General features: G+C 43.3%; 2 protein-coding genes and 1 non-coding gene across 3 annotated transcripts; 2 read left to right on the top strand and 1 right to left on the bottom strand.

Moving 5' to 3' along the window:
- Nucleotides 1-3,375: 3,375 nt before the first annotated feature.
- LOC130708933 (RWD domain-containing protein 4-like) lies at nt 3,376-4,311 on the bottom strand. Its single transcript, XM_057553491.1, has 2 exons — nt 4,228-4,311; nt 3,376-3,938 (listed from the first exon to the last, which is right to left on the bottom strand). Exon 2 carries the CDS (start codon nt 3,866-3,868, stop codon nt 3,587-3,589), a length of 282 nt encoding a protein of 93 aa, XP_057409474.1. The 5' UTR covers nt 3,869-3,938; nt 4,228-4,311; the 3' UTR covers nt 3,376-3,586.
- Nucleotides 4,312-4,725: 414 nt separating this feature from the next.
- On the top strand, nt 4,726-4,832 carry LOC130708970 (U6 spliceosomal RNA). Its single transcript, XR_009009380.1, has one exon. It is a non-coding gene; the product is annotated as a U6 spliceosomal RNA (small nuclear RNA).
- Nucleotides 4,833-8,562: 3,730 nt separating this feature from the next.
- LOC130708786 (alpha-(1,3)-fucosyltransferase 4-like) lies at nt 8,563-10,098 on the top strand. Its single transcript, XM_057552030.1, has 2 exons — nt 8,563-8,698; nt 9,089-10,098. Exon 2 carries the CDS (start codon nt 9,204-9,206, stop codon nt 10,035-10,037), a length of 834 nt encoding a protein of 277 aa, XP_057408013.1. The 5' UTR covers nt 8,563-8,698; nt 9,089-9,203; the 3' UTR covers nt 10,038-10,098.
- Nucleotides 10,099-15,185: the final 5,087 nt, after the last annotated feature.

Below are 15,185 nucleotides of genomic sequence, written 5' to 3'. Positions count from 1 at the left end.
GAAAGACTGAGAAAGTTCCTTCCTTGGTCATCTGTTCGAAATCAGAACAAACACAAGAGGCAGACACCTCTCCAGAACTGTTCAGCTCACAAAGGTGTTCATTTCTCTGAGAACTAGTACCCTCACTCCCTGCCCAAACCCACCTACTGACCACCACTGCTCTGGACTCAGTGCCAGACCATAGCTAATTTCACTAGAGTGACACCAGGCCCAAGGAAGTCCAGTCAGATTTTTGCTGCCAAAGACTTAAAACTGAGATTCAAAATCTGCTTGTCACACTCTGCTGTTGGAGAACTATGGAGCTAGGGAGAACTATATTCTGCCCAGTGAACTGGAGAAACACAGAAAGCTGATGGGGATGGCGGGGTGGAGAGAAGGAAGGAGATGTAGCATTCTGACGGCATTCTCTGCCCTGTAGTCCTCCTCTTGGGCTTTGTAAGAACCCCTTCTCACAAGATAGTAAATTTTGTTCAAGGGAGCTCTCTGTCACAGACTAGCCTTGGGTGCAGGACACCAAAGCCTTAGCTACCAGTGAGTTTGTCAGATGAGAGCCTGGGAACCAGTGAACATGCAGGGCATCACTGGAGACTGTCCCTCGGTGGAGGGGCCTTTGGACTCACGGAAAGGTTAAGTCTCTCATCATTTAAGGAAATTTCTGCCTAATGACTCTTTAACTTAATTACATTAGCTTTTTTTTTCTTACTATTTTTAATAAAACTCTTCAACTATTAAAAAAAAAAAGGTGGGTCTCTATGAGACACACTTCTTACATGACAGTAAATTTTGTCCCCCACCCTGCCCTTTTTTTTTTTGGTCTAATGCTGGGACTTCCCTGGCAGTCCAGTGGTTAAGACTCTGCACTTCCACTGCAGGGGGCATGGGTTTGATCCCTGGTCAGGGAACTAAGATCCCGCACGCCGCACCGTGTGGCCAAAAAAAAAGAAACAGTCACCATAAAGCTGTCTCTAGTAAGTCACTGTAATGGCAACGAAAAGAATCCTTAGTAGTACAGCTGCCTTTAGTTTTATCTGACTTAATTATAATACCTGCTTGGAGCACGTGTGTGGGCTAAATAGCTTCCTTCCGGTTCATAATTCCAGGTCTCTATAACTAAAGGGGATAGAGTGGAAACTTTTGGGTGGAGAGACCCAGGTGTACACCCGACCCCTCAAAAAACATTGCTTCCCTTTAACTTGAAAAACGTCTTTGATAATATGAACAAACCTTGCTTAACTATTTACAAACGGATATGAGAAAGTTGCAAAGATAGGTGTCTGAAAGAACTTTCTACCCTGATAATGACACTTGATCAGTTCAGAAGTGACAAGGCAATCAAGGAAATGTTGCCTCAAGAAGCAAATAGGCAGGGTTACTAAAGACCTGACACATCATAGCTTCTGAAGTCTACCTTTGGATTCTTCAGATCTGGAATTTCTCTAAAGCTATAATTTACATGGGTGGGTTGAGTGTGATAGCTAGCATGTCCCACAAGGGCAGAAATTTTTGTCTGTTTGTTCAGATATACCTCATGTGTCTGGCACATAACTGACATCCAGTAAGTGTTACTGCATGAAGTTACAGCCTTTGCAAGTTTTTAAGCCCAAACAAGGTCTGACCCTAATGTAGCCCTCCAAATATCAATATAGAACAACTCTCAGTCCTGTATTGCTTGGAAAACACTTGAGAAATAGCTCTGCAAGCTGATAATGACAAAGGAGTCGTCATAATATATCAAAATAAAGAAAAACTGCAGTATTTTATCTTTTAAAGGAACACAGCCAATCCTGGGGTCATCCTATCAAAATCTGCTAACAACAATCCTCAAAGTTCTTTCTCAAACTGTGGACAGGGAAATGGGCCCTTGAGAGTTTCAAGGGAACGAAAGAGGCACAGCAGATTTTCAGTGACGAACAGTGAGAATGTGTGAATGGTGGTCAGGCAGCATCTACGGCTTTTATTCACGTCTAATTTCTCTTCTCTGACTTCAAGAGGGGCTGTTACTCCCCTGCTGTCTTGGATGATCCTGGAAATTAAGTCTTTGAGCAGTGAGCTCACTCAAAGAAGTTCCCTTTTTTTGCAGAAGTCCAGTGGTGCTTCCAGGACAGAAGTAGTTCCTGCAGTGCCATCAGACAGTTGGGGCAGTGTTTATTCACCTGTCTTTCTCTTTCTCCCAAGATCAAATACTTGCTGAATTGGCTTAAACATTGCTAAGGGTAAATACAGACAAAAGGTTCTTTTTGGAGTGGTTGAAAATAACATAACCAGCACTTTTATTGTGATTTCACCCTGGTGAATCTTGCAAGATTTCTGGGCTGTGGTTTATTTGGCCACGGTATGCTGGTCGTGGAACTATAAAAAGTGGCTGTCCCACTTATTCAAGAAAGGTTTTTCCTTGCCATGCATAAGCAACATGCATTTACCCTTCCATTCTCACACTCTTCCAAAATCATTTGTATGTCACTAATTTTGTTGACTTTAATCCAACAAGTATTTCTTAATATTTCAAGTGCCTCAGAGCCCTTTTAGAAGAATCACAGGAACAAGTGTGATGGAACCTGGTCTGACCACGTTTGTGCTCTCAGTGGCTGCTTGGAGGTAATTTGCTGGTCAAGACAGAATTCCCTGACTTCTATGGAAAAGGCATCTTCTCTCCATTTTCTTTAGTGAGGTGTGCCCTGGGTCTGTGTGAGAAGTGGGGTCTGGGCAGGGGGAGGGGAGGGGAGTCACGATCCCTTCCTCCAATTGTAGAGATTTGGGCTGCCTGCCTGAGTTAGGGTCTTGTCTTGAGCTAGGGTCCGATTGCCTTGAGTAAGGCCACACATAAGTTCTGATGTGGAGCCAGGACCATAGTAAATCCAGATCAGACGTGTTTGAGTTCCTGAGACTGTACGGAATTTGAGCTAACTCATTTGACTGAGGACCCAAGTAGACTTCAGGTGAGGTACAGAGATAATGCTGGTGAACCTGAAGAGGATTTGGGGAGGCCAGTATGATACTTACCATTTTCACCCTACACTTGTGCTATATTATTTATCTTAGTCATTACTTTTTAGTCCAAAGTCTTTTGCATACTCTCCGTGAATGAAGAAAGTGAACTGTTTCATAAGTGCCTCATGAAAAGTAAAATTAACAGTGGCGTTCATTGATTCACTCATCTATTCATTTATTTAACAAACATTTATTAAACACCTCGTATGTGCCAGGCATTGCACTGTGTGATATTAACGTGCTTATTGCAATGTCAAAATAATTTCCTTTTGTGTGTCTTGTATTCCATAACTTCTACATGTGACTGCAAATAAACTCTCTTTTCGGAAAGAGTAGTTTAACAAGAAGAATGCAGAAGTAAGCCCTATAAATATTTTAAATATGGTACAAATATTTCTGACTTTAACCAGAATTTCACAATGTACCTTTTTCTGAACATCCAAAATTCTTGCACTACCTGTTCAGTCAAGTAAGAATACAGGAAGAACTTGAGTGCATAAGAGTAAAATCCTAAAATAAATGTAATAAATTCTCATATTGACCATTCATAACAGTACCTTTTAGGATGCTCTTCCTCCCTCGTCTCAAATTCCAAGTGCTATTCATCATCTTTAGAGCCAGTTTTGCTTAAATGCTTCACCACATCAACCCAGTTCCAACCTCGAGGAAGTCCTCCTTTGTGATCTGTTTTATCTGCCAGCTTACGTTTCTGGGCTTTTGAAAGTTGTTCTTTTTTGTCTTTTTTCTTACTTGATGGGGCTGTGTTAGGAGTTTCCACTGAGATGATATTGCTTATGGACGTAGCAGAAGGAACAGGATGATGATTCTCCATGAGCTGCTCTTTATTTTCCTTGGCATATTCAAACAACGTGTAGGTCATGGCCGTCCCGAGATTGACTTCCACTGCTTCCTGTAACTTGGCTAATATGCTCTGTTTTACAGCTGACGATCTGCAATGCACAAGAAATACATTGATGGTGTTGTTAAAAAAAAAAAAAAAAAAACAGTACCTTTTAGGGGCAGTAAATTTTTGCACTTAGATAAAAAGAAATGACCTTAAAAGTTGGTGTTAGTTTTCTTTTTTCTATCAAGGAATTAATAGGGCAATGAACAATAACTTGTGGATTGTTGTGGAATTTACACAAGTCCTAACACTTTTTAACTAACAGTCATTCCATAATCATCTGCCCAATTATACACAGTTAAAAACTTGTATCTGACAAAAGAAATAATCTCCACCTTTTTTTGCATACGGGTTAGCTTTTCCAGTTGAACCTGCTCACTGGCTGCACCCCATTTCCTGGTAAGTACGTAACACTGGGAGGAACTTTCCCCTTTTATCTCTTCAAGAAAAAAATTTGAAGTATACTTGGCAGGTCAATGTTCAGTCACAGAAGTCTCAACCAAAAATAGCCACCCATCTGAGGGCAGCCTGGTTCTCATGCACCTGCAGCTGACCGAGCTAGGTGCTGGTGGGCAGACTCAAGGCAGTCGGAACATGTTCTGAGGCATCCCTGGAAAACAGCAACTGTCTCTGGTGAGGAGCAGTAGGAGAGACTTAAAATGAATTCTTTCCCTGGGGAAGAACAAAGCACAAGTTAGATTTTTAGGAACCACAGTTGGCCTGGTTCTTGCCCCCAGAGAATCCTGTCCTATATTAAATTTTGGAACTGAATAGGCCATTCTTGGCCCCATTGTGCGTGGAACCCTCATCTATCTTGATTAAATGAGCCTTGAGTGCTCGCTCTGGCAGCACATAGACTAAAACTGGAACGATACAGAGAAGATTAGCATGGCCCCTGCACAAGGATGACATCTAAATTCGTGAAGTGTTCCATATTTTTAAAAAAGAAATTAAAAAATGAGCCTTGAATTTTGGAGCTCCCCTCTACACACCTTTAGCAAAATCAGGGGCCAAAAGCCCTTCTTGATATCTGACCTTGTCATCATGCTTGCGACCGAAATCCAGTTCTTCCTGTGTAATATTTTGTGGAAACTGGGAGGCCTTTAAATACACGAAAGAAACATTTGTTTATTATGACCAAATTAAAAAGAATCATAGAATGTTTAACGTTCGAAATTGATTTAGAATTCATTTAGAATAATAATAATTCCTTGCACAAGGCTAGTAGACATGTTGTTTTGGCCTCTGCCCACCATCCCTTCCCTCTTCTTCAGGGAACAGCACTTCACTTTTTCTTTTGGGCAACTACCTTCACCCCACTATTAGTTCATGAGGTTTATATGGGACTGATTCCACCCCCTGGATCCAGAAGAGGGTCTAAAGAGAGTCCACATCCCCTGACCACAGTGATTGCTTCAAGAATGAGCACCCTGCCCAGGTTGGGCCGATGAGACGCAGCCTAATTTGATGGAGTTTCTGAAGCTTATCCCCAGGGTCCTGATTAATACATGTGTAGCATTTTACACAGAAAGCTTAAGGAGCTTCTTAAGGTCACAGCAAGCCATTCACATAGCCAGCTTCTCCTGATACTGGCCCACTTTCTAGATGGGGAACAGTGATACCAACAGATCATTTCAATAATACATTAAGAGCATTCATTCATTCATTCAAGTATTCATTGAGATGATGAATACTACTAGATGCCTGGTTCTGTGCAAGAGATGGAGTTTGACTGAAACAGCCATGATTGCTGCCCAATGATGTTCTGAAAGATGTGTATATGGGCACACACAGGAGGGGCATGTAACCTACCCTGGATGTGTGCGTATGGGTGTCCAGGAAGCCTTCCTGGAGAAAGAGACTGGCTTCCTAAGTACCTCTGAATCTATTCTCCTTTAATTTTAATTTAATCTCATTCTCACAGCTACTGTCTTAGTTCAGCCTTTTTTGTTTCACATCTGAATTATAGCAAGAGCTTTCTAACTGGACTAGATACTTCTACTCTTATCCTGGTCCCTAATATCCAACTCATTCTTTAGTGATGACAGAATGATTTGTTTCTTAGCAACATTTTACTGACATATTATATACATACACAAAATTACATATGTAAGCATAAGGTTTGATGAATTTCCTCAACCAAGCACACCCATTAACCAGTGCCCACATCAATAAACATGGCCACCACACCAGAAGCCCATCTCACGTCCTCTTCTGTATACTCACCTCCTCCCACAAATGAGTGTTTAAAAATACTAATCTCGGGGCTTCCCTGGTGGCACAGTGGTTAAGAATCCGCCTGCCAATGCAGGGGACACAGGTTCGAGCCCTGGGCCGGGAAGAGCTCACATGCCGCAGAGCAATTAAGCTCATGTGCCACAGTGACTGAGCCTGCGCTCTAGAAGCTGCGAGCCACAACTACTGAAGCCTGTGCAACTAGAGCCCGTGCTCCGCAACAAGAGAAGCCACTGCAATGAGAAACCCGCGCAACCGCAATGAAGGGTAGCCCCCGCTCACCACAACTAGAGAAAGCCCGCGCACAGCAACAAAGACCCAACGCAGCCAAAACTAAAATAAAGAAAATAAATAAATTTAAAAAAGAATACTAATCTCATTATATTGCTCCCTTGCTTTGGTACAGCTTTTCAAGGACTCTCCACAGGCTTCAGCATAAAACCTCATCTCCTTAGCCAAACTAAACTCTTGTAATTCCTAACCTACTATCCTGGTTCTCACTGCCTGGCCTTTGCATATGCTGCTTATTCTGTTTAGACTAATGTCTCCGCCCTCTTCCGCCCCCATTTTAATCATTCCTAATTATTCCAGGAACCACCTTCTCAAAACCTTCCAAGATCCCTTCTTCTCCATTGTCTGCACTTCTCATAGATGCTGAAAGGTAGAAATAGTGTTTTTCATCCCAGTTTCCCAGTTGGCTAAATGAATAAATGAGAACACCTGGCTTTATTACTTTCCCTTAAAGCCTTTCCTCCTCTTGCCTCCTCCCCTCCATTCCTTTTAAGTAAGAACAAACCACTGCCCGGTGAATAAATGCATATAGTTTGTAGGTAAGTCATGACTTTTTCACTGATCCAGCCACAAACTTCTGCTTGGTATCCCCTCGCATACACCAAGATATGACTGAAGTAGGGACAGTTTGTGGTCCTGCACCCTACCAAGATAAGTGGACACAATGGAAATTGATATTCATGAGATCTGAGCCATTCTGCCAGTAAAAAGTTGCTTTAATTGGAATATCTGAAGGATCTAAGGGAAAATTGGGAGTGGGGGAAGGATAAAAGCAAGCAGGCTAACACTTACCAAATGCCAAACACAATGTTAGGCTCTATCTATGATGTCTTATTTAACTGAAGTGGGGGAGGAATGGGCATAAACGTATAGGTTTTTGAATTGCATAAAAAGAAAAGCCAATATGTCCTTTCCTTCCTTTGGTTGAAAAAAGTTATTCATGCATTTATAGCCTTTTCTTTCTAATTAAAAATAACAGAGTGGAGAATCACTGAAATTTCTAATTTCAAAGACAATTTGTTTAACTAGCTTGAAAAATGATTCTATAAAAACATTATTATAAAAGCTTTTGGTGTGTAAGAGAAAGTATCACTAGGCTGATGGGTACAGCCAGAGCACCTAACGCTGTCCATTCAGCTCCCAAACTGTCACTGTGGGCGGGCAGGTAATGCCACTTGAAACTACCTAAATGAAACCATTTTTATAGAAGCTTTTACAATCTGTACTTGGTTTTCAATGAAAAAGTTCTTCATAATAAATCCAAATGGCATAACATCAAAAATACCTGACAGGTTGGCCCCATTCCCAGCAAGTCTACTTCTTCCCTAACATCTTGTAACTTACATGGCACTGGGCTGGGGCACCACCAATGCACCGCTGTGATCTAAAAATTCTCTCAAACTGCCTCCTCTCCTTAGGTCAACAGCCCACCCATGCCCTATTTAGAACTTTGCTGAATAAAAGTGTAATTACATAAATGAAGGCCAAAATCCAGAAATTCAAATTCAAGCCATCGAGAAAAAAACCTCCTTAAGTCACGGTAGAAGTAGATGCCTCAGTTGCTTCATTGATAAACCTGAAGAGGCCACTGTGATACCCTTTATACCCTAAACTTGGATGCTATAATATTTATCTTAGTCATCGTTTTATAGTCCACAGTGTTTTGCTGGATCTTCATGAGCCCAGATATTAAGCTGCTTCTTAAGTGCTTAGTAAAATTAATGGTGTTGTTCATTCATTCATCTCACTGAATAGGCAGGAAGTTCATAGCTCTGGTACAAAGAAAGCTATGAGCCAGCAGGCAGAAGCGTTCATTCAGCGGGGGAGCGAAGAAAAAGAACGTGTTTTCACTGCTCAGAAAACTTTCGATTCTTCTGTTTCCTCTGCTGGGGCTGTAGGCAAAGCGAATGTTCTCCTGACAGTAGGGTTTCCTTGAAAACTTGGTTTCACAAAATGCACCACCTCTGTGGGCCGCGCCTCGGGAGCTGACTGCGCAACCTGCCTGCGTCGGCGGCAGGTCACGAGGTAAAGGTCCGCTCCGCGTAGGCTGCGCCTCTGTCAGCACGTTTCCGCGGCCTCGCGGGCTCCCTCCCTCCGGCAGGCGTCGCTGGCCATTGATGGGGCGAGAGGAAGGAAGAGGATCTTCGATCCCGCCCGGAGGCTCGGTACCCCTGGGCCGCCTTCCTCCCGCGCCCGCCTGCGCTCGCGCCGCCGCGGCTTCTGGAGGGTATCGCGCCAGCTGCCGGCGCCCAGGGATGAACCGGGCCCTCACTCTGGAAGGCAAGAATCTGGGCGGCCGCGATTGAGGGCTCGGGCGCAGCTAGGAAGGAATCCCCGGCAGGCGAGAGCGCCAGCGCCAGGCCAAGGCGTGGGGTGCGCGGAGAGGTCCGGGATCACGGCGACGGCATCCGGAGTCGCGGGCGGGGCGCTGCCGGGGAGTCCGGGAACCCTGGAGGGGCCGGGGAGTGGGCGGAGGTGCAGCAGGAGGCGCCCGGGGCTTGGCCGGGCTGGTCTGGTCGGGCGCGCGGTGGAGGGGAGGGACGGGGCTGCGCTGGGCTGGGCCGCCGGGTCCGCTTCCCTCGCCCTGGACTCTCGCCGGGCGGCGAGTGGTGGGGAAGAGAGCAAGACCTGCGGGCCTTTAGATCCTGGGACCGCCCTTTCCCGCTCCAGGTCGGGCGGCGAGCAGCAACGAAGGCTGAACCCTCAGCGGCAGCATGAGAGCGGGCACCGCGGCTCCGGGCTTGCGGCCGCGCGGCGGGCGGCGGCGGCTCTGCCGGCGCTCGCCATGGGCGCGCGGTGGGGCCGGCGGCGCACTCGGCGTGGAGGCCTGAGGCTGTCCGAGGCCCAGTTGGCGCTGATGGCCGCCAGCCTGGTGTGCAGCGCCGTGGTCGTCTATGTTTGCTGGAAGCAGCTGCCGCCGCTGCCCTGGACCTCCTCCGTCCCGCCGCGGCGGGTGAGCGTGCTGCTATGGTGGGAGCCCTTCGGGGGCCGGCACAGAGCCAAAAGGCCGCCCCCTGATTGCCGGCTGCGCTTCAACATCAGCGGCTGCCGCCTGCTCACTGATCGCGCGGCCTCCGGGGAGGCCCAGGCGGTGCTTTTCCACCACCGAGACTTGGTGAAGGGACCCCCGGACTGGCCCCCGCCCTGGGGCGTCCACGTGCGCCCGGCGGAGGAGCAGCAGGTGCTGATCGACGACGAGGAGGAAGCCGCGGAGGCCTTAGCCCTGGCTGCCTCGGGCCCCAGGCCCCTGGGCCAGCGCTGGGTGTGGATGAACTTCGAGTCACCCACCCACTCCCCGGGGCTGCAGAGCCTGGCACGTAACCTCTTCAACTGGACGCTCTCCTACCGGGTCGACTCGGACATCTTAGTGCCTTACGGCTACCTCTACCCTAGGACCCATCCCAGCGAGCAGCCGGCGGGTCTGGTCCCGCCGCTGGCCCGGAAACAAGGGCTGGTGGCCTGGGTGGTGAGCAACTGGGACGAGCGCCAGGCGCGGGTCCGCTACTACCGCCAGCTGAGCCAGTACGTGACCGTGGACCTCTTCGGCAAGGGCGGGCCCAGGCAGCCGCTGCCTGACGTCGGGCTTCTGCACACAATCAATTATAAAGTGAAAGAGTAAAAAGGTTTTAATCCCTTTAATAACAGAAATACATGGCCCCAATAAAGAAATCTAAAAATGATATGCATGCAATGCTTGTACTTTAAATGCATAAATAAATGAAAATTTTACCAGGGAAAAAAAGTTGTTCTCTGATATAAAATGTCATCCTTTTCATCTTTATGCTTTAAAGGATAAAAAAAAAAGGCCAAAAATGTGCTTGCCTTCTGCTAGTCTAAAATCTTAATTCCAAATGATGATACACGAGGACCCAGAAAATGGTTTCCTTGAAGGATTCAGCCTCTGAATGAAACAGGCTGTGCTCAAAGTCTGGCTATATATGTCCCACAGCAATTTCAATTCAATCAGTACCACCCCAATTCTAATACACTCATATCCAATCAAAATCTCTAATTTGATCCCACATAATTTTCAAGTCCCTTCCAATTGACACGCTCCTTACCCAGTTCTAGAAACCCTCTCATTCCCATTAGATCGCAGTTCACTCAATGAGGTGCTTTTTCCTGAAAATCTGTGTGATTTTTACCAAGAAAATATTAAGAAAACATTAACTTAACAAGTTGGAAAATAGTTTAAAAATAAAAACTCAAGGAAAGGATATCCCAATGTATAGTTCCCTCTCGCTCTCTCTCTCTCTCTCTATATATATATATGCATAAATAGTGTCATTTTTTAAAACTTCTGGTAGGAAAATAACTCTTTTGCTCATGCGCACAAATTACAGAAATAAAGTGACCTACCTTCTACCAACAAAATCCTGATTCCAGTTGGAGATATTCAAGGACACAGAGAGAGAGACAGTGTTCTCTGGGCAGCTGGCCTCCAAATGCAGACCCATGTCCTGATGGCTCTGGCTTTCTACCGGGGCAAAGGTATAATTTGATCAGCACCAATCAAAGGTATTTGCTCTGGTTGGTCAGCCCACTTTGTCTGCGTCCTTTTGATTTTTTAAACCAATCTGACCGCGAACTAAGAGGTTGAAAATAAAAGGCGTGCGAAAGTCAAACCAAGCAAATATTAAACAAAAGAAACCTGGTCTAGCAGCAATTAATATCAAATGTATTTATAAGGTCAAAGAAGGACAGCTTATGGTTATCAAAAAGAAAAACTCATGGGAAAGATTACAATGACGTACTTTACGCACCTAGACACATAGCACTGAGACATAGAACACAAAGACTGAGAATTATGAGATAAAACTGACATATTTACAATCATGGTGGGAAGTTTTTTTTTTCAAACACCGTTCCCCCAGAAACTGATAGACGAGGAGAGAAGAAAATTAATAACGTTATAAAAGTTTAAACAATAAATTTAACAACTTTGATTATATTACCTGCAGCGACCACATAGCAAAATGCCATTCAACACATATAAAACATTTACAGAAATTTACCACTGTAAGACCACATAATAAATCTCAACAAAAATTCCATAGAATCAACATATTGAGTACCATCTTGATCAATCTTTTATTTCAATCATGAAATAAAATTGAAAGTCAATAATCGAAAAACTGAACACAACCATATTTATATAAAAATGAATATCCACATAACATCTACAACAATATCCATATAATAGCTGAAAATCTATTGATTTTTATGTTGTACGCAAGTAGTTAGTAAAACCTAAACCAGAATACCTCAGAATTATTTGAAAGAAAAAAAATATAAAAATGATAGAACAATTCAAAAAACAAAAGGGAAAACAGCCATATACAAAAATACAAATGATTAATAAAGTAGAAGTCTGTTACTTAAAAAATAAAATAAAGAAAGGACTGGGTAATAAATTATATCGTGCTCCCTGCTAAAGGAAGGGAGTGCTCCCTTAGCGTGAGAAGCAGGTGCAGAGTGGTAAGTGGGGATGGGAGTCGGGGAGAGGTAGTGATTTTATAGAAGAGGACCGTGCCAAACACCATTTTAACCAGGTCAACATCAAGAGTCGTAAACTGGGAATTCCCTGGCAGTCCAGTGGTTAGGACTCCGCGCTTTCACTGCCTAGGGCCCAGGTTCGATCCCTGGCCAGGGAACTAAGATCCCACAAACTGCGAGGCGTGGCCAAAAAAAAAAAGCCATAAATTACTTTAATAGTATATGTGCTTGATATGATGTGATTAAAATGTGATAAAATTCCCTCCGAAATCTTCCTCCAAAAAAATACAGAAACCCAAGATAATCATAAGAAAAGCATCAAATTCCACTAGAGGGGCATCTTACAATATACCTGACCAGTATTCCCCCAAACTTTCAGGTTTCTATACTAACTTTTGGTCGAAAACAAGGAAAGTCTGAGAATCTGTTAGAGCCAAGAGAAACCTAAGGAGACATGAAAACTAAATGTAATTTGATATTTTAGATGAGATCTTGGAACAGAAAAAGGACGTTGGGTAAAAGGTCAGGAAATCTGAACCGATGATAGCCTTTAGTAGACAATAGCATATTGACATTTGTTCATTAATTGTCATCAATATACCTTGGGAATTAAGATGTTAAAAATAGGGGGACATGTGAGTGGGGTCGGGTCAATACTCCCTGATCCACGTGCTCAATGTTTTGTAAGTCTAAAACTGTCCAAAAACTTACATATTACTAAATATAATATGGTAAATAATAAACAAACAGGAGAAGGCATCAATAAACAATATTAGAAAGAAAAAAATTAGAAACATAATCTGAGTTTTGGAAACAGTCTACAATACAACATGCTATAAACCAAATGATTTTATGAACCACTATGTGACAATTTTTTAGAGCACTTTTAAAAAATGTTTTAAATTATGCAATATAAAGTGTTCACAGAAATCTGTAGAGCATATATGTACAGTTCAACAAATGACTATAGAGTGAACAGAAGTGGAGCCACTACCCAGGTCAAGAAATGCAACATTGCCAGGCACCTGGCTGCTTGACTTGTGCTCTTTTTCCCAGATTACAGCCCCTTCTGCCTCCTACACTGACCTTATCATATTCACATAGTAATTTTGGTAAACATTATAAAATTAAAAATCTGTCCTTTTTTGAAAACTTTATTAACCTTGAAGAAACACAAATGTATTTATGTACTTTAGTGTATTTTTGGTGTATTTTTTCATCATTTACACCGTTACATGCAGATGGACTTCTCTGTTTCAGGGCTGTAAAGTATTCAACCATATAAACTTTCTACTGTTGATGGGGCTTTGGGTTGTTTCCACTTTTGGTCTCTTACAAACAGCGTTGCTCTGAAAATTCTCTGACGTGTATACTGGCCATAGAATATGTAAACTTCAACTTGCCAAATTTTTTCAACACATTTTACCAGTTTACACACTAGCTGCATGCAAGGGTGCTCATCGCCCTTCACTTTTGCAAACCTTTGGTGATTTTCTGCCTTTTTAGTTTTAGCCGATCAGGTGAGGGCATAGGGGTAGCTCATAATGATTTGCATTTACTTGGTTCCTAATAGGGGTGAACCAATTTTTCTGATGATTATTGCCTGATTGTAGGTGCTCCTTCAGGAAGTGCCTCATCAAGTATTTTGTCCATTTTTCTGCTGGGTTGTCTGCCTTGGTAGTAGTTACATGTTCTGCTTATTAGTTCTTTACTGGGTATGAGTAACGCGATATCTGTTCTCACTCTTTGATTTGTCTTTTCCCTCTCTTTTTCATTGTTTTTGATCCACAGAAGTTTCTCTGTACCTCCAACAGAACAAATATTATTAAAAATAGCTAATATATGGTGACTATCTAATGCCAGACACTGTTCAATGCACTCTGCATAGAATAATTTATTTATGCCTTATCTTCATAATGACCCTATAAGGGAAATCCTATGAACCCTATTTCTCATATGAGGAAACCGCATCAAGGAGATATTAAGAAACTTGCTCAAGATGACAGATCTAGTAAGTAGGGAAGTATTCAAACAAGAATCTCCATGATGATTCCTTAAAAGAAGAACAAAGTGGGATGACTTCTCCTTTACCGAACTGTGATATTTGAGCTTCAATGGACAAATATATCTACGTACAAAATAGAGAGGCCAGACACAGACACATGGATATGTGGGAGTGTGCCTATGATGGAGGTAGTGTAGTGGTAGTAAACCAATGGGGAAGGATGGGCTATTTAATATGTGGTAGTGGCAGTGGCACTATTTTGGGGGGTGGAATTGGAGCTTGACCTCATACAACTTACCTAAATAAATTTGAGGTGCATTACAGACGGATACAATACAGAATTTTAAGAGAAAATATTGAAGAATGTCTTTATGAACTCAGGGTGGAACAATGGCTTAGAGAACCAAAAGCACCATGATGGGAATGTCTGATATATTTAAATGATTCCAAACTAATGACTGTGAGGGTTAATTTCACATGTAGACTGGGCTAAGAGATGCCTAGATAGCTGGTAAAGCATCACTTCTGTGTGTCCTGCATGGCTCTTCAGGGAAGAGATTAGCACTAGCATCAGTAGACTGAGTAAAGAGCGCCTTCACCACTGCAGGTGGGATCACCGAAACCACTGAGAGCCCAGATTCAACAAAAGAGCAGAGTAAGGGTGAATTTACTCTGTCTGCTTGAGCAGACGCATCCGTCTGCCCTTGCTTTGGGACACCTGACGTGGGCACTCCTGGTTCCCAGGCTTTCGAACCCAGACCCAACCATATTCCCTGTTCTCCATCTTGCTGATGGCCCACCTAACAGATCGTGGGATTCCTCAGCCTCCATAGCCAAATGAATGAGTTCCTCTACTAAGAGCTATACACATATGTCCTACCGGTTCTATTACTCTGAAGAACCCTGACTCATACAATGACTTAAAAAATTAAAAGAAATTACAGTCTAGGAGAAGTTTGTCATCATACATGAAATAGACAATGAATTAGTATCCTGAATATCACATAACTTCCACATAACAACAACAAAAAATAGTCAAACCAAAAAAAGTAGGCAGAGCTTTAGAATAGGTAATTCAGAAAAGAGGAAATCCAAATGGCCAATAAATACAAGAAGATGTGCAGGATCACTAGCAATCTGAGAAGCTATTCTCTGCCCATTTCGATTAGGTCTGACAATATAAAAAAGTGGGTCAAGATAGGGAGAAACCAGAACTCTCCCACACTGCCAATAGAGGTGGAAATTGGAGGGCAAGCTGGCTTTTCC

Source organism: Balaenoptera acutorostrata, chromosome 9, assembly GCF_949987535.1.
Source record: "Balaenoptera acutorostrata chromosome 9, mBalAcu1.1, whole genome shotgun sequence".
Taxonomy (NCBI): domain Eukaryota; kingdom Metazoa; phylum Chordata; class Mammalia; order Artiodactyla; family Balaenopteridae; genus Balaenoptera; species Balaenoptera acutorostrata.
The sequence above is the reverse complement of the archived record's forward strand: the minus strand, read 5'-3'. Positions and strand labels throughout refer to the sequence as shown.

Bases quoted from the DNA above. Each gene is read 5' to 3' on its own strand.
- LOC130708933 (XM_057553491.1), bottom strand. From the start codon at position 3,868: ATGACCTACACGTTGTTTGAATATGCCAAGGAAAATAAAGAGCAGCTC.
- LOC130708786 (XM_057552030.1), top strand. From the start codon at position 9,204: ATGGGCGCGCGGTGGGGCCGGCGGCGCACTCGGCGTGGAGGCCTGAGG.